General features: G+C 43.4%; 1 protein-coding gene across 1 annotated transcript; it reads left to right on the top strand.

Moving 5' to 3' along the window:
- Window positions 1-304: 304 nt before the first annotated feature.
- Window positions 305-26765, top strand: POLD2 (DNA polymerase delta 2, accessory subunit). Its single transcript, XM_061556273.1, has 10 exons — window positions 305-897; window positions 3190-3311; window positions 4353-4476; window positions 5163-5277; window positions 6553-6751; window positions 8327-8407; window positions 18053-18210; window positions 21747-21874; window positions 23815-23916; window positions 24921-26765. Exons 1-10 carry the CDS (start codon window positions 630-632, stop codon window positions 25085-25087), a joined length of 1464 nt encoding a protein of 487 aa, XP_061412257.1. The 5' UTR covers window positions 305-629; the 3' UTR covers window positions 25088-26765.
- The last annotated feature ends 855 nt before the right edge of the window (window positions 26766-27620 follow it).

Below are 27620 nucleotides of genomic sequence, written 5' to 3'. Positions count from 1 at the left end.
AAAAAACCCAGAAATTATTCCAGAAACAACACCGCATTTCAACGCGACCACACATAAAGCCACCACTTAGCCTATCCCCCCACCCCAAAAAGCAAATGTGGATCAACGGGATTATTGGGCAGGTTGTACTCAGTCCCCGCCATATGACCGTGGTATTCTCAGTCGTTCAAATGCAGATTTTTATTTATTAAAAATACAGCTTTACTCTTTGCTTTTTAATACAGCTTTAAGTACATTTATTTACATTCCGTTTAAATAAGCCCATCACGTGACCGTGACGCCAGGAGGTTAAAGGTCACGTCGTGGTCTTGGCGGGAAAACTCGCGAGGTCACTCACGCAGCTGTCACTTAGCAACGCGGGCAGTGAAGTAACAAAAAGTTAAATAGCAGCGAGGTGCGTGCGTCTTTTCTTGAGGCATTTTAACCATCGGCCGCTCTAGCATAACATTTACGCGTAGATAAACAAAACCGATCAACGCGAGTGGAGGGGCGGGGGTAAGTCAACTTTCTTGAAACTTTCAGCAGAAGCCTTTTGGGCCGAAGAACTAGGCCGCCGCTGGGACGGGGGGGGTGGGTGCAGCGCCGTGGCCGTGATTCGTGCTGGGTTGTAAGCACGACTCCTCCAAGCGATGTTCTCAGAGCAGGCGAGCTCGCTGGGCGAGAGCAGCTGTCTTCTTTCGCGGCCAGAACCCGTGGGCCCTGCTGGGGATGACGGTGAGGAGCGGCTGCAAAGGCGGACGGGAGAGGAGTCGGGCCAGGAGACATCGCAGGCCCTCCCGCCGTCCGACCGCTTCCTCCTGGTCGATCGCTCCTTCGGCCGCCAGTTCGCCCACCTCTACGCCAGCCGCCTGGTGTTCATGCGGAGCATGCTGGAGGCCAGGGCTCGGAGGCATTGGGGTGAGCGAGGGAGATTGGCTCTAATTAATGGCCAACGTCTGAGGGCACCGAGGCGAAAGGAGGAGAGAGCCTGGCTCGGAAGCCCAGCAGACACCGTTATGACCGCTCCAGTTTACCTGTTAAATGAAAAATCTAGAATGTAAAATGATCACCAAGTCACAAGATCTTTTTTCAGGAGGGTCTTGCTAAGTACTGTATTCGCACGAGTGGGGTGACGATGTCATGCGTAATCCCAGTTTAGTGTGCTGATCTTAAAGGTGCATTGAAAAATGTTGATACTCAGAATGATGCTCCTACTGTTGTGTAGTGACTCATGCAGCCAGCTATGGCTGCAGAGTTTGGTAGTACATGTTGTTTATGTAGTTTATTGTGAAAATTCGGTCACAGTTCCTATGACCACTGTTTCATTGCTTTTATGGCTTTATTTTGGTGATTTTCGAAAAGTGTTTTGGTTTGGCCATGTTTGTTTGTTGTAGTACAGAGTTAGACTGATGGCCTTAATCTAAGTTGTCTTGTGGTTGTTGTTGTTGTTTGACTTGCATCCCACTGGGATTTTTGCACAGTGTTGGTGTACGGTGCTTTTTTTGCAATATTTTGCTGTCTTTTCTTGGATTTTCTGTTTGCACATAGTCACTATAAGATGTTTTCTTGTTCATGTTTTAGTTTTTTTTGTTGCTGTTGCAAGAGCCGAATGGCTCACAGGGCTATACCTAATAAATTAACTTGAACTTGAAGTAATTTACAGGAATCTTGCAGGATATGTGGATTTCTTTGTCCACTGACATTTTATGTATTTTAAAGATTTTAAATATTTTTTTGCAATAAAACACGCGTCTCAAGCCGAGACTAATGAATGTATTAACAATATGAATATAATCTTCAAGTGATTGTTTTTTTTTACTCTGATGAGTAAAGAAAATATTTGGGGTTGGGATATGCAAAATTGCGTCACATCGTGTGGGTAATAGGCCAGTGAAGTGACTCCAGCCGTTTGCTGACAAGATGTCATGTTGCAGCTTGTGGTGGGAGTTCCATAAAATATTGTTTTATCTTGACAAGATGTTAATAGCACAATCGGAATGTAACTTGAGTGAAATGAGACAAAACTAAGCCATTGTCTACCCCTTCAAATATGCATTGGAACAGCATTCATCACCACTGACAGTCCTGAGCCATTCGTGGATTTTCCATATTCTAAGAGGCATGCGATGAATTATTTGATAACCCACTAATTTAAAATGCAAAACTCGCATTATTATCTACATTAATTGGAACGACGAAACTTATATGACCTCACGTGGTATGACATCTGAAAATTCTCGTCTGAGCTCTTGGACTGCATTTTACAGCCTCCTATACGAGACTGAACTGGGTTGTGGTTATTGATATCCCGAACTGCTGTTCATAACACTGACCTAGTTCAACTGCTTTGTTAACAAATGAAGATTTTTAATTCCCTGAACAATAGAAATCTGGGGCAGATGAGCAGCTTAAGCTGAGCTTCATTAAAGATTTACCTCCAGCTGTCCTCATTTTGGATTGTGTTAACCCTGACGTTATGCACTCAAAAGTAGAGCAATGTCATGTCCCAGCTTGCATGATGTTTTCTCAGCAGACTTCTGTTCTCAAAAGGGTATTACCGTGTAGACATTATTTTTTAAAGTAATTATTTCAACTGGACTTGTGCTGGGGGTCTGTTCTAGGAATAACCATACTCTCACCTGACATGTGGTAGAGTATTTGGGCTCAGGCTGGATATTTTACTTCTCATTACCACCTTCGGTGGCACATCATTATTGGTACTATTTTCTCTGATTGGTAAATAAAAGTTATTTAGGTCATAAGCATTTCGAATGATTATCTTATGACGTAATTTGTTCATGTAGATAAGTGAGATCTATGACAAACAAATGTCACATGGAGTGGCACTGATTTAAGATTTAGCCCTTGCCTAAGAGCAGTAGTGAGGTTACATTTTGAGTGTAATTATGAATAGATTTTTCGAATAAAATCAGGATTCACACTCGATACATGATACAATATGATTTATGCAAATATTGAATTTAGGCAAATGGACTGAGCAAGCTAGAATGTACAATCCACACTATACAAACGAGACGATACAAATAAGATAAAGTCTTGACCCTGAATTGTGACACTCGCCATCAAATTGTGTGGGAGGGGCCATCAATCAATACATGTTGATTATTGTTCCACCAATTAAAGGGCTGGGCTAATGGACGTCCTGCATCTACCCACAGCTCACAGTCTCTTCTGTTGCATGTGTTGCAGGCAAGGACGTTGTCATTAAGAAGCTCTTTGAGCTTGTGGTTGGTGTCCCTTGCTATGTGGTGGGTACCCTTTACAAGCATATGGAGCTGCGGCCATCTATCCTCAAGGAGATCAGTGAAGAGGTTGGTAAATGCTCTGTTAAGCCGGCCACTGGAAGGTGTTTTGGAAAACCTTCGTTGACGTTATTGTCTTTAGAGACACTGGGTCCAATACGCATGTTGGAGGAATGATATTTAAAGCTGGTGAATAATTCTGTACATGCGTTTGTATTGTTGGGATCTGTCTGTTTAAATGGCCGTCAACCATCTGGTGAATTGCACCGTTTGTTATGCACTTTTGTTAAATATACACATAACAGAGTGCATATCTGAAAATGTTTTCACAGGGTTGCTTAAAGCACTAACACATCTCGAATTAATAGTCCAAAAATGTTGGACTCTTACCCATCTTGCTGGCTTGCCTCAAAACGCTTTGCCTTAATATCTTACACTGATAAATCCTTGAACATATTAAACCTGTCTCCCCACATGCAGTCTTCCTGAAGGCAGTTTTGCAAATTTGCTGTCAATCCCTAACCGCTTCCAGTTTTGTGTTACTGACATTGATTTTGTTCACAATAGGTCTTGATATTTTGTCAACATCTTTTGAGTAAAAAAATCAAAACAAGTCCCAACTTTTGGGATCGTTTCACAAAAACAAAATATTCTATAAACACAAGCGGTTATTATGCTATCGCCGCTCCAGTTATAACCTTGGGCAAAACAACCGGAAAGTGCCCGACCTTGTAAAATGTCAAAAGCTAAGCAGGTTTGAGCCTCTGCAGTGCTTGTATTGGTGACTACCAGGTTACCATAGGGCCTTGGGTTACATGGTAGGAAATTCAGCAAAATCTATTGTTTTGCTGTACTTCTATTCTCCCACATCTCTGCACCTGCACTAATCAGCGTGGTTAAGGTACGGTCAAATAACCAATGCTACCTGTACGGCATGGTGATGTTATCATTCAGCATGAGAATGACAAACCGGCTATAGAAGGTCATGTGGAATCCAGATATATGATGTGCAATAAGTGTGGTTGCGAATGCATTGTTGATATTTTTTGTGATTTAAATTTTTGTTGGAAGACTGGTTGCACCAATGCCATACGTGGTCGATGTTCGCAGCATAACCTGCTGCCCGTGCCTCCTCGCGAGCGTTACGTGGGATCCTTGGATGAGCTGATTCTGGAGGATGAGCTCCAGCGAGTGGGTCTTGTTGGGAATATCCAGCCCGACCTCTTCGTCACCGGTGATTCCTGCAGTACTTTGCACACTGTGCTATGAATGCAACCACCTGAGTTTGATTCCCAGCCACAGCTAAAGTCAGTGGAGAGCTATATTTGAACAGGTCCCTTTTCCAATCCGTATAGACGAACGTGGTGAAATATGGTCAAGCTACCTCCATGACTAACATGGGGTGTGGAGGCCTTCATTCAGGTGTGGATTGACAAAGGACTGTGATGGGTCGAAATAATAGTCTGTTCTGTTTCTCTGGTTGATAAAACTTTCACTTTGTGTACAGTCATCAAGAGTAATCTTGTCAGTAAACCGGCACCTGTCATGGGAATGTAGAATTTTTACCCCTGATCCAGAGCTACCAACATAGTTAAATGCTGCCGTCATTGTATGGTTGAGCATGAAGACGCGCTGACATAATGGTGCAGTCATTCCGCAGTGTTTAATGCAATGTTTTTATCATTAAAAAAACTAATAGGGGTTTGTATAATTGTATTTCTTGCATTGATAGTTAATCAGGTGTGTTGCATTATAAACGAGGGCGTTACGAGTTGTGTGTGGTGAAAAACAGGACCGTTGGCTGTGGTTAGGCAGAGATTCAAATCAGTCCACAGATTGCCATCTTTCTCTTTTAATTTTCCTAACTCGTGTGCATGATGAATGGGATTGTTTAAATTATTAAGTGTCTTTTTTGAATAGGTGTTATTGTGGCAGTGAAAGGAGTTGAAAAAGAGGATGGAAAGTTCCACGTGGAAGATTACTGCATGGCTGACTTGCCGCCACAGACATCAGCGACCTTGCCAACTCAAGACACGTACGGAACCAAATCAGCACAGAGCATCACCTTTTAACCCTTTCATTTCATTGCAATATTACACAGGATATACCGCAAAAGCAATGGATTTTTTTATTGTTCGAAATAACTTTGTACACATGGCTTTTTAAATTTTACTCGCATTTAGTTTTGAGAGGCTGAATACATATATAGTAAAAATTCGACAAATTCAGCCTTTGACCAAATAATCGGGATTGCATGTGATTTCATCTTGATCCCAGAATCTAAGCTTAGTTAAGCCTACATAGTGCTTTTATTGGTGACCACCAGGCATGAAACAGGTATTATAGGCTTCTGCAAGGATACTTTGTCAGCAGAGAGCATTGCAACTAAATAAATAGTTGCACTGTATTTCTATCTCCCAACATGTATACCCGTCACCATCACCAATCCATATTGACAAGCATTAGTGAAGATGGTCAAATAACTGCCGAAACCTGCTCGGCTTGGGGAGGTCCTCATCCAGCAGTGGATTGACAAAGGGGTGCACATATGGAAAATTCGTCCTGACATTCATGTCAGAGGCCCTCCTCCAGCACAACAAACAGAAGACCAAACACGTCGGAGAACATCAGAGGCCATTGAACAGTTTTTGTTGTTGTGGTGGACCATGCAGCCTTATCCACCCACTGCATAGCCCAGATATGGTACCCTTAGATTTTCATTTTTATTTGCTCTTTGAAGTGTGGCCTACAAGGGCAACATTTTGAAAATGACACTGCTGTACAGGATGCTGTTCGCAAAAGGTTACGTGAAATGATGAGTCCTTTAACCGTGATGGAACCCTGGCTCTGCCTCCATGTTGGTTGGCAAAAAAGCATAGAAAAGGATGCATAATTATTTGAAAAACAGTCGGATCTTCTTGACATTCCTACAAATGAAAAACTAAACATTTATTTCACTTGAATTAAAACTTTTTGAGAAAAAAATTAGGTTGCTTAGTTTTTGGGGATTCTGTCATATTTATCAATGATCAATACACTGCGACATGAAATCCTCCCCAATCCATCACCATCTCTTGCTTTCTTGCAATGTAACAATCCACCGAGCATCTGCGCACGAGCTGATTTCATTACTCCATCTACGTGGGGTACATTATTTTGGGTGTGTTCTCGCTCTTGGCTGATACTTTTTCAATAGTTTCCACCCTCGGCCATCCCTTCTAGCGACATTCACGCTTACTTTTTTTTCAGCTGTTAATGTGTATGATTATGTTATGTTTATGCACTGTACCCACGTCCCTGGCATGTGCAGGTATGTGTTGCTCACATCGGGCATCGGACTGGGCAGCCGTAACACAGACGCGACACTGGGCCTGCAACTGCTCGTGGACGTGGCGACTGGGCAGCTGGGGGGACTCGGGGAACAACGGGCGTCCGCTGGGATCGCCCGAGTGATTCTCGCCGGGAATCTGTTGAGCCAGGACACGCAGAGCAAGGATTCGCTGAGCAAGGTGCATTTCCTATTTTTCGTTTAGGTTGCTTGTTTTAAAGAACTGATTTGTGTGATGTGTGTGGCGGTGGTGTAGCGGTTAGCGGGTGGGTGGAGTAGTGGCATAGTGGTTAGCCTGCTGGGCTATGAACCTGGCCACCAGAATTCGATACCTGGCCATGGCAAGAATACATGGAAATTATTTGGACCAATCTTGGCCATTACTTAGGTCGACTCAGCATTAAATTGGTACCTGGTGCAATGTGTAAACATCAGCACTGTGGAGACAAAAAGTTGTGCTGGCCTTAATAGGTGCTTTCTAACAGCACTTGCCCAAGCATTATATACCTCTATATGGGGGATCTTTGTCTTTATAGCGGTTATTGCACTACTTATCATCTGAGCAATATGCATTACTTGCTCATGGGCAAGATTGACAATTTTTTGCTGAACTCACAATGACTTTCCCTGTTGATGTGGTTGAAAAAAATATTGAAGAGACGGGAAGCCAAGATGCATCAAGTTCCCTATGTAATAATGTTTTTTTCTAATTCGGATGTTTCATACATTGGATTAAAGTGACTCCTCCATCACATAGTGGCTGCTAAATTCCCCACATGGTTTCCCTTTATTTATTTTTTTCACCAGTTAAGGCCCACTGAGCAATTTAGCTATTTTTTCAGAAGCGACCTGTCCACAAATGATAGCTCAACGAAGTGGCTTTTCACATGGAAATTTAAAGCAGCCAGATACTCTAAACAAAACTTCTTGAATTGAATTGTAGCTTTAATCGTAACAATTAAATAAATCTTGATTTAAAGCTTTTGTGACTGCAGGAATTCATGTTCTTTGGGTCTTTTGGTAAAGTCACGTAGGTAAGTTCAAAGAAAATAACAAAAAACTACGACGTTTCGATCGCAACACAAGCGGTCGTCCGCTTGTGTTGCGATCGAAACGTCGTAGTTTTTGGCTATTTTGTCATTTTCTTTGAACCTATCTACGTGACTTTACCGAAAGACCCAAAGAATATAAATTGAATAAATCACAAGGGAGACTAATGGTTATACCAAGAATTATCACAACCACCATTCACCCTTCATAAGTGCCTGCCAACAGCACTTTCCCAAAGGGACATTCAGAATAGATGGATTATTGTACGCTTGTCATGGCAAATACGGCTCTTTGCTCAGCTTTTAAACTATTAAACTATTTTTTATTTTACTTGGTAAGGCCCACTGGAATATATATCTCTTTTTCAGAAGCGACCTGGCCACAAATGATAGAAATAAAGTGGCTTATCATGTGGATATTTATATCAGCCAAATACAGTACTATAAGCGCATGTTTCTAAATATGGAAGGAATAACTGGAAAACCCGGAGAAAATTCACGCGACCATTGTGAGAATTTGCAAACTCATAATATACAGGGGTCAGGGTCGGGATCGAACCCACGCCCTCTTGGAAACCAGGCGAGTTAACATCTCGCCACCGTGGCATGGGTGATTATTTAGCTGATAGTTTGGTGCCAACATGCGTTTCCAATGTACGTGCGCATTAATTTCACTCTGATGTCTGTGCATGTTTGTGCGGGTGCAGGCAAAGTACCTGACCAAAAAGACAAAGGCGGCGAGCGTGGAGGCCATGAAGGCACTCGATGAATTGTTGGTACAGCTCTGCGTAAGTTGCAGCCGCGAATGGGCTTTTCTCACCTCGGCTCTGCACACTGCCCTCTTGCCCTGTTGGAAATGGAGCCTCTCTGGCTTTGGGAACAATCTGTAATGCTGGTTGTTTTACCTATACACACTGTATATATAAAGAAAAAGATCCTCTGTTTAGCCTTAAGAGACTGTTGGGGCAAGTGCAGTTAGCGAGCACCTATGAAGGCCGGAATGGTACATGTGGGGGTGTGTGGCAGCTCCACGCTTCGTCTCCCCATAGGAGATATTTACACACCGCACCAGGTACTGATTTGAGGCCGAGTTGCTGGTATTGGCCGTGAGGGGGAATCAACTCGGGTCACCGGGTTCGTAGCGCAGCACGCTAACCGCTACATTACCGCTCCCCACATATACACACACAATTTAATATATCCATACTCCTATTGTTTATGGTTTGAAGTGTTTAGGTATTTTAACAATCATGCCTTTGTAAATCCAGCCAAGAGGGTCAGTGGTAGAGCGAGCAGCTCTACGGCTGGTTGCGAGTTCAATTCCTGTTTCGAGGGTTAACTGAGCCCATCATCCTTCAGAGATCGGTAAAACCAGTACCACTTTTTTTGTTAATTCAACACTGTCTGAGGAATAAACTCACCACCACTGGCTCATGGTTGTAAACATGAGCTGAGCACCACCTCAATGCTCATTTGAGGAAGAAATCACTATACTTTAACTTGTATATCCACTGCTGGATGAAGGCCTCCCCACGCCGTGTTGGAAATGGAGGTTGTCTAACCAGGTTTATCGACATTTGTTAGTGATTATATATTTGTAAGTATAATAATATATATTAAATTGGCATGATGGGAAGTTTACCAATTACAGATGTATCTAATCGAGAAGCTGGTCATAAATAGAAAGACCACTCTAAACTGGAGAAGCAGCCGACAAGAATAAGTTTCAGTCTTTGAGCGATTGACAGCGTTTTTGACGCATAAATAGCAAAGGGGAGCAGTGAAAGAGATTGGGAAGGGTGAGTCCTGTTGTTACAAAATATAATTAAAAACTTCTAATTATGCAAATCCAACACCCAGCTGGGGAAGGGGCTTTCCTCATCTTAATGTCAGCGGTGCTGTAAAATCCCTCGTCGCGGCGGTGTAATTGCTGATTCTTCAGATGGCACAGCACCTAATTTTTGCACATTTGGCTCCCTGGTGCTGAGGTTATCAGGTTTCGTCTTGTTTAGTTCTTAACGTAATTAATAATTCATTTCCTGGAGTAAGATGGTTATGCCGTGCTTAGAGATGTATATCCTTAATGATTTCCGGTGGTGTGCAAGTAGAACTCTGCCAGTGTGAAGGTTACTGTGCACTAACATGCGGTGATAGCGAAGTGGTTTAACACTGTTATTCTGTCATGTATTGCGCTGTCATGTGCACCGTCACTCGACCATCTTTTATTTTTGTAACGTAGTGCAATCCTATTTCAGTAATCGTGCTTGGGTGGAACGGTGATGCTGTATTTAGCAGACTGCGCTCTGAAACCTGGTGAATTGAGTTCGATTCGTGGCTATGGCTTCCGTCAGTGGTGAGTGATATCTGAAATTATCCTCGGCCCCCAACCTGCACTAACCAGTTTCGTGAAGTATGGTGAAACAATCACCATGACTCACAGCACACGAGAGCTTTTTCTAGCAGTGTCGTTGAAAAAGGGCTTTAAGTTATGATCGTTAGAATTAACAATTCAATGTATCCAGGATAGCCTTACTGAGTCAACCACACATTTTCAGGAGGGTCCTTTAATTGGGATATTTAGCCAATTATATTCACGGAATAAATTGAAATTAATCCCTAAAATGTATAACATTTCTAGCTGTAATACATCGTTTCAATTATCTGTTTTAATTGCTGCACAGCGTGCGGTGTTGGAAAGTTGTGTTCATAGTTGTGCACAATTTTTGTTGATAGTTTATGGGTTTGTAGTTTTTGTTGGTGTGTGTTGTTGGGGATTTTTGTCTTTATGTTTGTTTAGGCTGTTTAAACCATCAGGAGATCAGAGAGTATGGCATACGTTTTTATTTAACGGCTTCTTCCCATCGCCCCCTCCCTCACTCCCATCTCTAGTTTCCCTCTGGCTTGCCCCCCCCCCCCGCTTTGCCCCCAACTGTTGCCATTTGCGGATGTAAAAGGTCAAAATGACAGAAATATCCACACTGGTCCCGACTCACGCTCCACCCTGCTGATCGCGCCCACAGCAGCCCAACGTTTACTCCTACCGGCCACTTGTAGTGCGGCGTGGCCTTTACCTGTGCTCGTGCGTCAGCGCGTGTTGGCGTGACACAGCGCGCGTGTTTTTGTTTGTGTGTGCGCGTGACGAACGAGAAACGTTTTTCCTTATTCAACGTTCTCGTGTGTGTGCACACGGACAATCGTTTCTTCAATCCAATGCTGCATGAGGGCCTTCCCATGCCTTGTCGGTCATTGTGGATGTTTGACTATACTTCACCACCTTGGTCAGTGCGGGTTGGTGAAGGTGGCGAGGCATAGATGTGCGAGCATAAAAATATATTTTTCTACGCTGTCCCTTATTCAGGGTTTTTTCTGTCCGAATTAAAAGGCTGCGAGGCTATGTTTTGGACAGCAGATGGCAGTGCAGAAAAACGTGTTGCACGTACTACTATGTTCCCATGCCTATGTTGCCTGCTTTCACCAAGCTGAACTCACCAGCGTGGTGAATTATGGTCAAACAACCCCCACGACCAACACGGTGTGGTGAGTCCTTCATCCAAGCACTGGACGGAGAAAGGGCCGTGAATTATTCCACATTAGTTTATTATATTTGTGAGCAACACCATACACCACCCGTGGGGGTCAAGAAGGGGCCATTTAAAGTTTAAACTCGCCACGCATTTGCTGTTTGAAGATTGCCGGTGCGGCGAGTAGGTGGCCTCTAATAAAAAGACTCCCTCCCTATTTGAACCGGCGCGCTTTTCCAGAGGGGATTGTGCACCTTCCGTTTGAACTTACCCCCTCCCCGGCACCCTACGCTGAGCCACGACCGCCAGAAAGATCAGAAGGGCTTGTCCATGCAGAGGGACAGGCAGCTGAAGGACACTGCTTACCTGTCCTGTGAGTCAGCCTCGTTTGTTCTGCTCTCGAGAGGATGTTTTTTTTCCAGGCTTCTGCCTTCTGTAAGCCCTCAAGGCATGGGAGGCTCTTGTCTGCCGATGCAATGTGCATGCATCAACACGAATGGCGACGGGTCTAAAATAACCACCACGTTCTCTGTGCTCTTCTTTACCAAAAAGGTCTTTAAGCATTGAAGTGAATTAATGCACGGCAAATTCGGGTTTCAAATTACATTTTTATAGTGCTGTTGACAGTGTTGTGAGGTTTTAATGTTTTGTGTCAGGCTGTACACTTACAGCCCTTTTATCAAGTCCACTGCTGGGTGAGGGCTTTCCCACGCCATGCAGGTAATAGGGGTTGTTTAACCACGCTTCGAAGCAGTTGTCCGTATGGGTTGGTGAAGCCTGGGAGCATAGATGTGGGAGCATAGAAATACAGTATCATTGATTTTGATGCGCTGCCCTCTACTTCCCACCACATAGCCTTTTGGGCAAATAACATTATGCACATGGTGGTTCACCCCACCCAAGGTCTATCCAGGCTCAACCCGACTTAATTGCTTAGCTCTGACGAGATCGAACATATTGCAAATCATAGGCAAGCAGAATTCATGGGTGTGGAATACAGGTTTTAAATTTTTAAGAGTAATACAATAGTGCTGTTGGCTACATCTCATATCTGCACATGACAAAACCTGTATTTGTTATTTTATAAGGTGAACTTTGAATGTTTTTCTTGGTTTTGACTGGTGCCAAATGTTCTCTAGTTGAAGTGACCTACCCTAGATAGAAAAATAATCAGGTAGTTGCTTATATCTTTGTAGTTATATTCCTTATACTCCCTGTTGATTGCAGGAGTTAACAAACCGGTAGGATCATGGGAGCCTCCAGTGTGTGAGGGGTTTTGATTGTACCAAGAAATCTACACGCACAGAAACGTACAAACACGTACAGATGAAAACACACACGTAAGGCGCTAATGCTCACACTCATTTCCTAATTATATTGCATGCAAATTAATTGTATTGGTAGACAGCATAATGTTTAATTTTGAAAAACATTAATTTTCCTATGTACTTAATTGCAAATCTTTTTTTGATGAAAGAAATAACTAACCCATCAGCTCTCGACAAGAGTTAACCATGGTCTTTTGAGCTTCATGAACACTGTCCGTATGAGAAACTTAAGCATCTAATAGTCAAGATAAGCAGATGAAAGGGTAGAGAGGTTCACATTTCAGAAATGCACTTTGAGTATTATATTTTTTTCCCATATTCCTTGAACAATTCACGGCTGTTTTAATTTCAGAAGTGGCATGAATGGAAGTGTCCGGGCCTTTACTTGGCCCCATTTTAGCCAAACGATAGACAGACCTGCCAGTCCGTTGAGTTTTGTTTAGTTTAATTGTGCGGCAAATGCAACATGCTGGACACACCATTAATCTGTTGAAGATAAAGACATGTTTCGGAAGCTTAGACATTTCCCATTTATATTTTTCCATTGTTTTGCTTTTGATTGCCAGGCTTATTGAAGAAGTCTAAAATGTAGGAAATTACTATTTTCTCTTTCTGTAGTAAACGTGTAGATTACGGACCATTACCCACGTGCGTGCTTTTGAAGTGGTTTGAAGCAGATAATTTGTGAAAGATTGTTTTGTCTAATAGTTCCAGAATAACAATATTTTCATAAATCCAGATGAACCGCTCATTGAATATCAGTATATTTTACAGCGTATTGTTGCATTGGGATGTTTGTCCAATTCTATTCTCGCTTCATGTGTGAAGCTAACCGGAGTACCCTTGAGAAAACCCACCACTCAAATGGTTTCACAAACTCACTGCACTCCTTTCTGTTGGTCACCTGGCACCTAAAGTAGATTGGGAGTTTTACAAATTTTTGATCCATCAACCCTTGCTTCCAAATTGCTGGATAATGCGATGCTGGGCATGCATGCAGCGCTTGTGTTTTGTAGGTGTGCAGAGGTCTCTGCAAGTATTGTCGGGCATTTAGAGGTTAGAAACAACAGGTGGCTTGGCATTTGCACAGCAGCTTTGCACACCTGATTAACTCTGGGCTCAGGAGCATCCCAACTTGTTGCGCAAGCCTGGACTGTTTCCTCCGTTTTAGATCGTCACCGATGCCCGCAATTCTTGTGGCTTTTGGTCATCTTTTGAGATAAAAAAAGCTTTTATCCCCGAGGGGAAAATATTGATGTTAATTATATCCTTTTTGTTGCATAATTGATGGCGCCAGCACATCCAATGCTCCATCGATTCACTGAATAAAATCAATTCTTACATTTATGATGCATGCAATAGAACTGTGGATGTGATTGTTTATGTTTTATGCAAGGCATATTCAAACTCTATGCTAATGTGATATTTAGGTTGAATGTACAAAACAGAACAAGCTTAAAAACCGGAGATGAATAGGCAGAAAAACAGACTAGATATATATATGTTTTATCAAATCAGGACACTGAATTGTTCCAAGTCATAGGACACCTGACGTGTGAATCGTTACAGGCCAAATTTCCAGTTTGCAAGTGTGCAAATGTGCGTTGGGATGTTGTTCATAATGAAATAATTATCGACATTCGCTCAATTCCCCTGAGGTGCTTCATACATGGGGGCCATCGGATAAATGTGAGCGGCAGCGACGTGTGAGATCCGGCACAAGCGAGACCCAACACGCGCACCCTGCGCCAGGGGTGCAGCTGTCACTTGTGCCGCAAGTGTATGTATGTATCTATGTTGAACTTATTTCGCACCTTACCTCGCCAACCGTGCTAATCGGAGGTACGGGAAAAGTGTAACTGCACAGGGGCCCACCGACTGGAGAATCCCAGGTGCTGAAGAAACTAAATAGGGAGGGAAATTGGACAGAGGGTCCCATTCGTCGGGGTCCCATTTCAGCTCACGAGCCCCGATTCTATGCGTGGGGGACCCTGCGTGTCGCTTAACTTGGCATTCAAAATTGGATTAGCAGAGTAGTTGGGTGTCTGCGTGGCGGGGATTGTAACCGCACCGGAACTGCTTAGCAACTAACGCTGCGCTGAAAAGTTAAGGTCGCATCACCCATGGTGAAGCACAGATAATGGATTATGCATGACGTTGCATTTGCATTATTTAAAACGCGGTGGGTTTAATATTGAAGCAGCGCAACGCGCACTTTGCTTTTGAGGCAGACACTGTGACCGAGTGCTTTTTCACAGTGTTCTGTCACTGTTAACATCAAAATAAAATGCATCAAATGCCACGAATCGAATGAGAAGTAAAGAACACCACGGCAATATTAGATGTGAGTGCATATGCATCTCAATTGTCAATACACTGCTGGATGAGGGGATTGCCACGCTGTATGGGTTGTGAGGGTGTTTTGACCATACTTCTTCTCCATGCTGGACAGTGAAAGATTTTGAAGGTGGGAAGCATAAACATGGGAGCATAAACATTATGACGCTGCAATGCCCACTGAAACTCATAATGTGTTCCCACAGCTTACAATAACACCTGTCTTATTCATGGTAGTCACCTATCCAAGCACTGTCCAGACTCCACACTGCTTAGCTTGCAAGATCTTATGAGATCATGTGCATTCCTAGTAATTTGGTCATCGGTAAGTTAGGGTTTTTGCATGTAGAAATCATATTCCAAAAGATGTCTTAGGTTTTTTCAGTTTCATGGATAATTAATAGCCCTTGAAATGCATTGCCTGCATATTATATGTGTGAGGTGAGGTGGTTTTTGTAGTAGGGTTGTGCATTCTGACATCCTCTGTAACTTGCAGTGCTTTCCACTTTCGTTTGGTGCAAAATTAGGTCACCGTGGCTATGGACGAGTTTTGTTCGGATGGTCGCCCTTGTAGAAGAGGCAATGTTTCACATGTCTCATTGGGTTTATTTCAGCTCCTGGTTAAATAAAGGACACTGACTGACTGGCTGACTGCTTGCTGGAGAGCAAACTTCGTTCAAAATTACATGTATTGTCGCGGCCGATGTTATATCGTAGCACTGAAACTATTCCAATGTGGAATGTATAGCTGGAGGATTGTTTTTGCATGTTGTTTTCAGTGTTTCATTTTGTACCCAAGGTCTTCCATGCAAAAGGGTATTTTGTCTCAATGAGCTCTCACTTGGTTATCAAGTTGATATATTTATATGCGTCTCAAAATAATAATTAGACTTATTCTGGAGAATATGAATAGCAAATATCTAATTAGTTAAATATGTATATTCTCCACAAAGACGCAAATTATTATTTTGAGTTAAGCATTATATAATTTTACATCAATCTGGTGTTACGTAACTTAAGGTGAGGGTGGGTCCTTGCTTGTAAATTCGGCAGGTCACAAGCATGATTCAGGCAAGCCTGACTGCTGATGAGACACTGTGTGTTGAAACCCGGCCAGATTTATCTTCGAACAATGCTGCTGATATTACGCACTTCCAAATTGCTGTGCAACTGTTGGGTTGCGTGAGAAATACTTTAATTCTGTTGTGTAGAGAGGTGGATATGTAAAGTCGGCACATTATTTATTTATTTGATTTATATATGTGGGAGAGCGGTGACACAGTAGTCAGCGCATAGCATTATAAATTTGGTGACCCGAATTGAATTCTCGGACATGGCTAACATCATTGTCGAGTGATCCATGGACACCGCACTGACCCATCTTGTGTGGCATGGTCAAACAAAACTTCATGACCACACAGCAGTGGATTTCCAAATTGTTGTCAATTATTCCATACTTAAATACAGTATTGTATATCTATTCATATTATGCTGGTAGGAACCACCTGGTTCCACCAGCCCACAGGGGATTATTGTGTCCGTCCGTCCGTCGTGCATCCAAAAATGGGATGGGTGGGGCTGGGTGGGGAGGGTGGGGAGGGGCTGAGGTGGGGAGGGGAGGGTGGGGGGTTGGAGGGGTGGGGCTGGGTGGGGAGGGGCTGGTCACCCCCTGGTGCCCTTATAAAACTCAACGTTTAACCTACTCACGCCGGCTTGTACCCGCCCTCACAGTCGGCCATATTTGCGGAATACACCACGCCGCCGTTGACCCTTGCTATTAACCGAGCAACCCAACGTTCCTACCAGCTCCCTCCGCAGGAATGTGTTACAAGAAAGTTGACACGACTGGAAATGCCAGCATATCTGTATGAGTCGTCCGATGTAACTGGGATGTGACATTTTGGAAGTTGGCATCCTTCTTTTTCCCCTCGTGGTTTATTCTTTAAATGACATGGACGAGCGGCGAGGTGACCCCAGTCGCAACACAATTGGCTGCGTACCAACTGAGCAAACCTCACTCCTGCTCTGTAATCATTCCAGGAGGTTCGATTCAAGTCCTGCAAATAAACAGTTAACGTTCCCTCGGATTTGCTTTTTTTGCAACAGCTCCCAGTGAGCACATCGCACCCCTGCCACCAATCACCGTACCACCACCCCACCGAAATGCCACCCCCACCAATCCTCCACCTGGTCACCCTAGCCAGCATGCGGCAGGTCTTAATGAGCAAGTCTTCCCATGGCTAATTAGAGCTTATCGCCACAGGAATACATTTCTGTGGAATTCAGCAGCATGTTGTTACTGATTTAATTATTAAAATCTAATCGGTTAATCAGTCAATCACTCCTGCCCAGGGCCTCTCATGCATTAGCCTACTCTCTTGCTATTTTAGTAATTGTTTGCTTCAGACGTTATTTCAACAACAATGCTTTTATTATTTTTTGTAATAATGATGCAATATTTTTCTACGATTTCCAGCTAAGGTAGATTTTTTATTTTATTATCATTGAGAAGAGAAGTGGATAGCATTAAGGATTACTGAATGGGCATTTGGTGTTTTGGCACAAAAGTTGTGGAACAGCTTACTGAGATATTTGAGTGCACCCACAATTTTAAAGCAAAATTTAAAGGCATTATTTTCAAATGGCATATGAATAATTCCAATATAGACAAAAGAGAGTACTATCAAGCATAATTTAGCTTTTCAATGTTTATTCCCATTGTGTATACCGTTTATACTGTACTGTTTTTAATATTGCATTAGTTCTGCAATCACTTTCTTTCTGAGTAATTATTTTACATATCCCTTTGTTCCAGCACCTCCAGATTTATTGCATGGGAGGCATGAAATACACAATTAATTGTGATTATAGGCAGCAGAGGGCAGTGCTGCAAATCCATTGTTGTACTGTATCATGTGTATCTCGATGCACTGCAAATTCACCAACCACATTGGCCAGCGTGGTGAAGTATGACAAAACAACCCCCACATTAAACACAGCGTCAGAAGGTTTTCATCTGGCAATGACGTGACAGAAGGGCTTTATACCTGCATTTATGTTAGTAACTGTCATTGAGACAGATTCGTAACGTAGAAATTGCCCTTAATAAAGGTTTTTTGGGTTAGATCGCGTTAATATAAATGTGTCGTTAAACCCGCCACCACCCGTTTGTGCTATATTTTGAGTGCGCAGAGCGGTGATGTCACGCGCCTTTTGCCGTGTCGACTGTGTGAGGGCCCCCCCGCAGGCGTCCGTGGATGTGGACGTGATGCCCGGCGAGTTTGACCCCGCCAACTACATGATGCCGCAGCAGCCGCTGCACCGCTGCATGTTCCCGCGCGCCGCCTCCTACGTGACTTTGCGCCTGGAGACGAACCCATACGAAGCAAACATCGCCGGGGTCCGGTGAGTGACTGCCACCACCCATACTCTGGGCCAGGGGAGGTAGGGCTGGTGGTAGCCAAGCTGGAGGTGTCATCTGGGTCATCATTCAATACGCTTGTTTTGAATTGTTTGTCCAGGAGTTGTTCGCGTGAGTTAATCAAAGTGGAGTATATATCGAGAGTTTTGGTCGTGCAACTGCCGGGGAGGGTTGGGGGGGGGGGTGCAGCCTGAGTGTTGGGCTTTGAAGAGAGGGGGAAATTGGGACAGTGTGCATCCATTTCATTTGTTGTACCAAGGCCCATGCTGATGGTGCAATGACTACTGATTGATCACCACCAGGTTTTAGTTTTAAACGAGCATCTTAATGGTGGTCAAGTGGTAGAACAATTTGCCCATCCATTTCTCTGCTCTCTCCAACCAACAGTTGCATTCCTTAAGCTAAACTACATTATTCACGTTACAGTAGGTCCTGTTAATTGTGTTGGTATCTTTCAAGTTGGCACATGGCACAGTGTGGACCCACTTATTTTTGTGTAACGAAACAATGATTGCAATTGCAAACACTGACCTTGAACTCTGATATTCACTTCATACAAAAGAACAGTGACTGAGCCAATGTGGCCTATATTTAGACAAAGGTGGAAGGTGATACACAGGGGAGAACAATGAGGGGTTTTCTCTACAGCTTTGTTTCCTTATCCGGCATTATGTATCTCATTTACATATGCAAAATAAATAACTAGCACTGCCCATGCATTTGGATAGGATATAACTTAAGTGATATGCAAGTGATGGAAGTCACGAACTTAGACAAATGTGTGTTCGCTGAATTATGCATTATCAAAATATCCCCCGTATAGCCTAAGCAGACTTTTGGGGCAAATGCTGTTAGCGAGCACCCATGAAGCCTGGCACTGTGGGTGGCCAGCACCATACCCGACCGCCTTTGTTTCCTTAGTGGCGATGTTTACACACCACACCAGGTAGTCATATGAGGCTGAGTTGTACATATAAACATCATCGCACACACACACACACACGTGTGTATGAACCAATGAATTCATACACGTGGACATTTATATTAATAACAACAAAAACTGAACACATTCATCAATAACACTGCTTTTAAATTTTTAAGTATATAATAGGTGACATTTCAGGCAATGGTGCTTCGTTACAGCACATAGAGGGGCCAGAGAGATTGAGTGAGTACATGTACATTAGTTACACATACTGTATACACATTCATTCATATCAACATCAGTATACAAAGACAAATATCCCCCATATAGCTTGAACATACTGTTGGCGCACGTGCTGTTAGCGAGTACCTATGAAGGCCGGCACGGTACACGAAGGGGTGGGTGGCTAGCACCACACCCAGCCACTTTTGTCTCCCGAGTGGCGATGTTTACACACCGAACTAAATACTCGTTTGAGGCTGAGTCGACCTAGGGGAGGCCCAGGACCGGTTCAGATAATTGTCACTGGTGTTGACGGTGAGTGGGAATCGAACCCAGGTCGCCGGGTTCGTAGGGTATACATTCATATTAACATCAATATATGCACACACATAGATACACATCACATGCACAACACGGACAGAACATATTCGCACATGCTGAAAGCCGGACCTTGTTTTAATCCACCTAACACTTATCGCCAACTCCTGCATCCAGCTTGAGTGTTGAATTGCAGGAAGCGTTCCAATGACATCAAGAATTACAAATGGCCAGCCATTGGATGTCCCCAAGTCGTAGTGGAAATGTCAGGGAAAAAATGCTGGAAATTCAAACACCAGGAATGTCCTTGGCAAGTTTTGTTTAATACATGTTTACCTCCAGCATACCATTTAGGAGATTCAGAGCGTGACGGACAGACGGACACTTCTGAAGTTTATATTTACTGAGTAGAGAACCCGTTAGTCTGAAATGGAAAATAAGAGACAGCTGTCATTTTCATACTCTTCTCACAATCCTGCACTACACGTCATCTGCTTTGATGTCTAATACAACGCCAAGGTAATAAGTATTGTGATTGTTTTGTAACATTCTCTTGAGATTTCAAGAATATTCTGGTGAAAGACTTACATTAATAGGAGCGCAAATTTAAAAGTTAGACCAATTTTAGCGACGCCCACCTCTTGGGCGTCGCTATCTAGTATTCTTCCGCCGTTCAATTTCACGTTTATTTGTTACACGTAAAATCCTTGTCGCCAGTTACCCAGTTAGTTTCAGTGGCAACGGCCTGCAGCAGCCACTAACAACAGAGTTATTGTTGGGGTGGAGATGAACGCAGCCAGCAGCCAGCCAGGAAACTCGAGGCATAGATTATTTTTTATCGTAGTACGATATATATAGAGAAAATATGTAGCCATTTTTTTTATCCACTTCTGGATGAAGACCTCTCAATGCCGTGTTAGTCATGTTTTTTTACTTTTACTATACTTCGCATGGGTTGGTGAAGGGGATGGATTGGGGTGCAAATCCCAGGAGTGGTTCTGATATCACTTGCCAGTGATGTTATCCTTGGGCAGGAATCGAACTCAAGTAGCAGTGCAGTACACACTAACCACTCTGCCACCGCTCCAGCCCATGCAAACGCTATCACTTGTTTTTACATTTGTCGTGGGTTCAACTGAGTTGCAGACGTAGACTTTGGAGGCAGCGCATTTATTTAGTTCCAACACACGGGGTAACTTCCCCTTAACAGAATAACAACCTCGGGTGGTGACCACCCGGCTAACTACACTAGTTGCCACGTAACTGTTACTACGGACCCGGGACCAACACATCTGCCCGGGTCCACGTGCTGGAAGACTCGTAGAACGGAGATCGTAGACGAAGGGTTCTTTTCCCAGGATGAACTACCCCGGTCCCTCTCAGGACTCCGCTTATATTCTCTGCGGCGTGGCCAGCTCTGCCCTTGGCCACGTCCACCTTCCAGGACTATTGGGAACGACCTTTGTCCCTATCACGTGACCCCCCCTAGCCCCCTCGTGGGGTCCCCTCTGTCATCTTAGCCGGTCATGTGTCCTCCCGGGTCAACCAGAGTGCCATGGCCTCACACGACCTTCCCCTTTGGTCAGCACCCACACACCGTGCCTTGTAGGGCCGGCACTGCACTTACAGCGTGGTGCCACCCAGCGCTGTTACTCAACGCACACCGTGCCCCTCTAGGGCCGGTACTACACCCACAAAATGGTGACATCCAGTGATGTCACTACACATTCAAGGAAGTAAAATCTTATATCTCAGTTAACAATACATGACATTTCTAAAGCATCGTTCTACAAAGTGTTCAAAAGTGCTGTACATCACGAAAATAAATAAATAAACACATTTCAGGAGCTAATTTAGAGAATTGAAAGCAAGAGAAAATGAATGCATCTTGAGGTGGGTTTTTTTTTCTCCTGGGCATATGTGAAAAATAACTTTTTAGCTCATCGGATTACTCCAGTATGAATAATGATTCTGAAACACACCGTTTTCAGGTCTCACCTTGGTGTGCATACAAACACTGAACCAGAACCCCCACTTGTGTGTACACATGCGCAGATTGCTGGGCACGTCTGGCCAGAATGTGTTGGACATTTACAAGTACTCGGGCATGGAGGACCACCTGCAGATCCTCGAGTGGACCCTGCGAGCCAGCCACATGGCACCCACAGCGCCAGACACGCTAGGTGGGTGCCCATCTCCTCTCTCACCACCCCTCCGGATGACCCGGTCTCGCCACACAGGGTTTGATCTTCGACAAAGCTCATAGTCCAATTCTAGATTTGAAGCTTTCGTGACTGCAAGGATTCATACTCTTAGGTTTTTTCGGTAAAGTCACGTAGGCAAAAAATAATAATAATAAAATAAAATAATAATAAATGAAAAATAACTTCATTAAATCACGACGTTTTGTAGGCAACACAAGTCTCCGTCTTCAGGTGGAACCGTCACAGCTAAATTTACTGTATCAAGTGACTTGAAACGTCGTGATTTTATGTAGTTATTATTAATTTATTATTATTATATTTTATTATTATAATTTTTTTACCTACGTGACTTTACCGAAAATACCTAAGAGTATACTCATAGTCCAACCTAAACTCCATTCGCATAAACCATGGCAGATGCGAATACCTGACACACAAATGGAAAATTAAAAACTATCCTGTTTGCGACCGTGCTCATCCGGAACAGACCATACAGCATCTAAGGACGTAATGCCCGATCCACAAATACGAAGGAGACATCACAGCGATGATGCACCACTCCGCTACTCCTGACGCGGTTATCTCACTTGACCACCTGAATGTGAAATTGTCGTTGTTGCTCTGGATCGACATCAGCTGTATGAAACAAGAAGAAGCAGCACATTGAGCATTTTTTCATGAAAGGCTCTCAATGTGGACTTGGGTCCCATTGATTGCAATGGATTCTATCAGGTTCTATCAACTTCTGAGCAGTTGCCAGTGTTTGATTGAATCTATTAGCTGTGGTGTATTTTTTTTTTTTTACAAAAAATGGGCACTGAGGGATGTGTCCTGAATGTCGCAGGAAGCCTCACTGATTCTCAAAATGCCTTTTACAGGAGCGTTGTGTTTGTGAAGTTTGGCCAATTCCTTCTTGATGAGTGGTGTGTGCGGGGAAACTGGAGAGCCGTAGAGAACCCACACAAAGAGGGGGGTAACACGCAAAGGTCAACGCAGCCCAATGTACAGAAATGTAAAATACTAACGGAGGCCTTTCATTCATGTTACGAGACTGCAAATGTATAAATTTTACATTATTTCTGCCTGTCAGTTGTATCAGTTATTTATTAAGACATTCCTTCATATTTTATTCGGGTAATAAATAAACTGTCGTTCATTATATCACAGCCACCGTTTCGTACAAAACTTAACTTGTGTGTCTATGTAACGTCTATTACCCCAACACAATATTTTCTGTCTTTGGAGTCTGCAAAACTTTCAGAAACCATAGGGGGGCACGTCTGCTCACTGTTACTGAATGTGCAGTTGCTGCAATTATAAAGGAATCGGAACCACTTTGCAAGGATGTGTGCGATCTCTTTTGTTTCGCAAAATGCACGGATCTCCCATTCCACAAGGGCTCGGGGATGATCTAAGCGTGCATTTAGATTTTTTTTTCAGCGTAAATTATAATGAGCTCATGTTTTATACAGGGCTCGCCCTGCTTATCGCTGGACACCCAACACGTTGGTTTAATGGATCGTGAAAAATGCTTTTTGTAATTATAAAAGGGTTGTTTTTACACAAATACACGGATACAATTATAGACAGTTTACTTAATTATCCGTGGGTGGATTATCCGTTTTAATATGATATTTTCTCTGCACGATGGTACCATTATTGCTCACTGCTCACGTGATTGCAAACATGAGAGACAGATAAGCCGATGATCTTAATAAACAATATAAATAGAATGCACATTCTACATAGATGAGCATTATATATATTTGCCTAATCTGCAAATGTTTTGCATTACGTGTGTTTTGGTTTTGTCCTGCCCTCCACCCCCACCATTACCGCAGATAAAATCAAGAGTTGACTGTATATTCAGTTGTATCCTCTTGTTCAATGTTTACCCCCTTTTTTCTACCCTTGTGTAGGTTGTTATCCGTTCAAACACAAAGACCCATTCATTCTCAACTGCTGTCCAGATGTTTATTTCAGCGGCAATGCTCCCAAGTTCCAAACAAAAACCATCACAGGTGGGCAGTGTTTGTATGTGCCCGTGGGCTCAGTGTTGACAATGACTTTACAAGCACGAATGGTAACCCCCGCAAATGAGTAATGCAAGGCTTTTTTCTGTCTCTGGCTGTACATTACCGATCTTCTGCTGGCACAGGGGAGAGATTTGTTTGCATGCCTGCCTGCTTGCCTGTGTGCATGTGTACGTGATCAACCGCGTGTGTGCTCGTATGCGTTAGCATGGGGCCCGATGTCTTTTATAAATGCATTATGCATATCTGCTTCCGCGGGGTAGTAGAACGAGCTTGCGTGTGTGTTGCTCGCCTACAGCGCATTTTTACAAACACAGACCTCTCGCTCGCTCACAGCGCAGCACGATGCCTTCTTGAAGGCCAGGTAAGAGCCTGTTAGTTGAGCCGTGGCGTCCTGGTTAGTGCACTGCGCTACGAATCCGGCGACCCGAGTTCATTTCCTGGCCACGACGCTTAACATCACTGCCATCTGAACCAGACGTGGGCCATTCCCCTCTTCGCCAACCCGCACTGATAAGCGTGGTGAAGGATTTGAAAATAACCCTGGTGACGTGGTGTGGGGAGGCCATCCAGCAGTGGATGGACAGTGGCTTAAAATTATTGTTAAATTATTTTTAAGAGGCCATTGAGACCAGCAGCCGTATTTTTTTGAAAACAACAAACGTTTTATCGTGCTAATAAATTAAAACTCACAATCATGATAACCAGCAAACATCATAGCAGCAAACAGGGCCTAAAGTGCAACAAATAAAGACTTAAGCAAATGAAACCGCAAATGTAAAATTACAATACGAAAGCAGATCAAAATTACCAACACCAATGGGCAAGCTAAGGCTAAAACAATACGTAATTAGGTCAAACCAAGCATATCTATATAAACCAAACTGATTAAACTCAAATTCAATCACGTGTACCGCATGATCCGTGTGAGCGCGCGTGCTCACGCGGTCTTCACGCGAACCTCCTCTTGCCCCCGTCACGCGGCTTTGCAGGACCCCTGGGCCAGAGGGTGCTGCTGGTGTGCGTGCCGGTGTTTTCGACCACCCAGACTGCCTGCCTGCTCAATCTGCGCACCCTCCAGTGCCAGCCGATCAGCTTCTCCGCCTTCACGGAGCCGCCCGACGACGACGACGATGGAGAGATGGACGTTGGCAATTGATAGGGAGCCCCACTGTAAAAGGCAGAAGGAATGAATTGCCACCTGAAAAGCACTCCAAACAATAGTCGCGTAAGAATTCACCAGCAACCTCCTCCTCCAGTCTCGTTTCGATTCAAGAATCAAGAATGTGTTTCTGTCTTGTTTGTGGTTCAATTGTTTCTAGAGTGTTTTTTTGTTGCATTGTTGTTTTTTTGTCCTGTACGGCCTTGTTAGTTCAGCTGTGTTGCATAATCCCTTCCTGTCCATAAACCTACATGTAGCAAAATACAGTTTGCAATGCTTTGCATCTCCCACAATACATTGTTACACGCACATTTCGACGAGTGTAAGAATTAATTGTAAGTGATGAATCGTTCGTGGCAATTTAAACACTAATTTTTTTTTTAACCTTCACCGAACATCAGAAGCTCAAGGTGGATCCATTTAAATTCACAATGCATATCGGTGGCGTGTGGCAATGCCCGGACATTAGGATAACTGCTTGGCTTAAGGTTAATGAGTATAAAGACCCAGTATTCTTGTCCAGTATTCAAGATTCACCTTTTCAGTCTTAGAGCTAGCGGCGTATGCCGTAATTGAGATTACAACGCACATTTTGTCTTTGCTTCGGGAATTATATCACATTTTGCCAAGTAGACAGTTCCTTATGCTGTGCATGTGCCTATTAACTTACAGTTTTCCAGGGTGAATTGTCGACCACAGTGAAGTGTGGTAACTCAATATCACGTTGCTTCCTTGTTTCATGGACGGAATAAGATAGGGCCGAGCGGTACCGATATCAAGTGCCTGGAGTGATAAATGTGCCCTGTTCCTTCGTGTCAGTTTTGTAGATTAGCATGCTAGCTTATCAAGTTAATTAATGCGGAAACAAATACATACTTTCGGAACACATTAAAATTGCAATCACTGCAGCCAACTCGGTGAATCACTGCAGGTAACCGAGTTCCTTAAATTTCGTTTGAGTTGATTACTTTTTATGCTTTTGTTTTCAAGTGATACCTTTTACTTAGCTGTGCAAGGTGGCGTTGACATTTGTACACTTTTTTGCCAGGGAGGTTTGGAATTCCTTATTGACATAGATGCATTAATTTACAATTCCGTTGCGGGCTATATTTTAATATTTGATATGAGCGATGCCACTCATACACAATGATGAAATATTTCAAATAATACCACTGGATCTCTTGCATTCACAATATGGATTTTTTTCTATCAGGTCTTTGTTAACATTGCCTGCAAGAATCACCATTGGGCTCTGTAAATTGATCCAGTCGTGAGTTGGATAGTATTTGAGGTGTTTAGCTACACGTGGATTCAGTTGCATCTTGTACTTGCCAGAGTTATTGGACTTGCGTGACAGCCCCCACTGCCTTTTGTGCCCTGAGAGTTTATTTCACACCGTGTGTCTATCCCTCTGTGTGTGTGTGTGGTTTTCTCATGTTTGAGTTTTGCCTCTTTGTGTCGTGCACGCAGCCTTTGTTTAGCCGAGTCATTTCCTCATGTTGTGCCGTTTACGGATGCGGTGAATGGCATTAGTTTGTTTTAAAAATGTAGTCATTTTTTTGTAATAAACCCTTTACAAGGACGTTGATGAATATACGTGTTTCTTGGATTTATAAAATAAAGTAATTGTAATGCTGCTCGCGCATGTCTGTAAATGACAGGCCGGGCCGTGGTTTTTGTCTGGAGTGATCTGCGTGCTTTGATGTCACTACTCGACCTCTTTAACCTCTGCACATTGACAAACCTCTCCAGCCAAGTGAAAACTCATCTTTCCTCAAGGTATGCTCAATGTTGTTTGCTAAATTGTTTTGTTTTTATTGATAAGACCACTTCATTATCACTTCCACCCTATTACCCCCCATCGACCCAGTTCCACTAAAGCTTAAAAGCCGTGAATTCTCGCCGATATTCCTTTGATAAACGTTGAAACAGCCTCGGGGTCATTCACGACTGCAGTATCGCGATTGGGGATTGATTTTCAGTTCAAAGGTGCAAAGTTCAAGGTCGCCACGACCTCTGCGCAACCATTTTTTCTACCTGCTGTTTAGAAAGGATTACCCATTCTTGGTGAGACCTTGTAACAAACGTTTGCTTATTTTTTTACACCAAGTCATTACCTAAATCAATGTCACATTTCAGCTTTCTAGACGCCTTCATGGAAAATGTGTTCATTCGCTTCAAGTTCCTGCTGGCTTCAAACTCTTAATATTCCAGCGCTGTCATCAGTTACTCTGACGCTAAATATACCAGTCACCCTTTCATTGCTGCACCTTCATCTCTGCATTGAAGTCCTCCATTAATGATGTGTATTTTGGCCTCAAGTATAATTTATTAATTTGGCCGACGTGACATTGGCATTTTCTGGTCAACTCGTGTAGGAGCATTGTGTGAGTAGCCCACTTCACTCTCGTTTGCGCACTCGGAACGGTTCAACGGACAGTCTTCACAAGCGGTGCATGGTACAGACCCCGAGTGGAGGTTCTGTGAGTGCAACATAGTTTGGATAGGTCACAAGAAAGGTGAGTGGCTG

Source organism: Lethenteron reissneri, chromosome 22 (assembly GCF_015708825.2).
Source record: "Lethenteron reissneri isolate LAM-NWPU_2019-01 chromosome 22, ASM1570882v1, whole genome shotgun sequence".
In the NCBI taxonomy this organism is placed as follows: domain Eukaryota; kingdom Metazoa; phylum Chordata; class Hyperoartia; order Petromyzontiformes; family Petromyzontidae; genus Lethenteron; species Lethenteron reissneri.
Note: the sequence above shows the minus strand (reverse complement) of the source record. Positions and strands in the feature narration are given on the sequence as shown.

Coding starts and splice junctions, on each gene's coding strand:
- POLD2 (XM_061556273.1), top strand. CDS start 630: ATGTTCTCAGAGCAGGCGAGCTCGCTGGGCGAGAGCAGCTGTCTTCTT. Junction 3,312..4,352: donor TCAAGGAGATCAGTGAAGAG/GTTGGTAAATGC, acceptor CGATGTTCGCAG/CATAACCTGCTGCCCGTGCC. Junction 23,917..24,920: donor CCAAACAAAAACCATCACAG/GTGGGCAGTGTT, acceptor GCGGCTTTGCAG/GACCCCTGGGCCAGAGGGTG.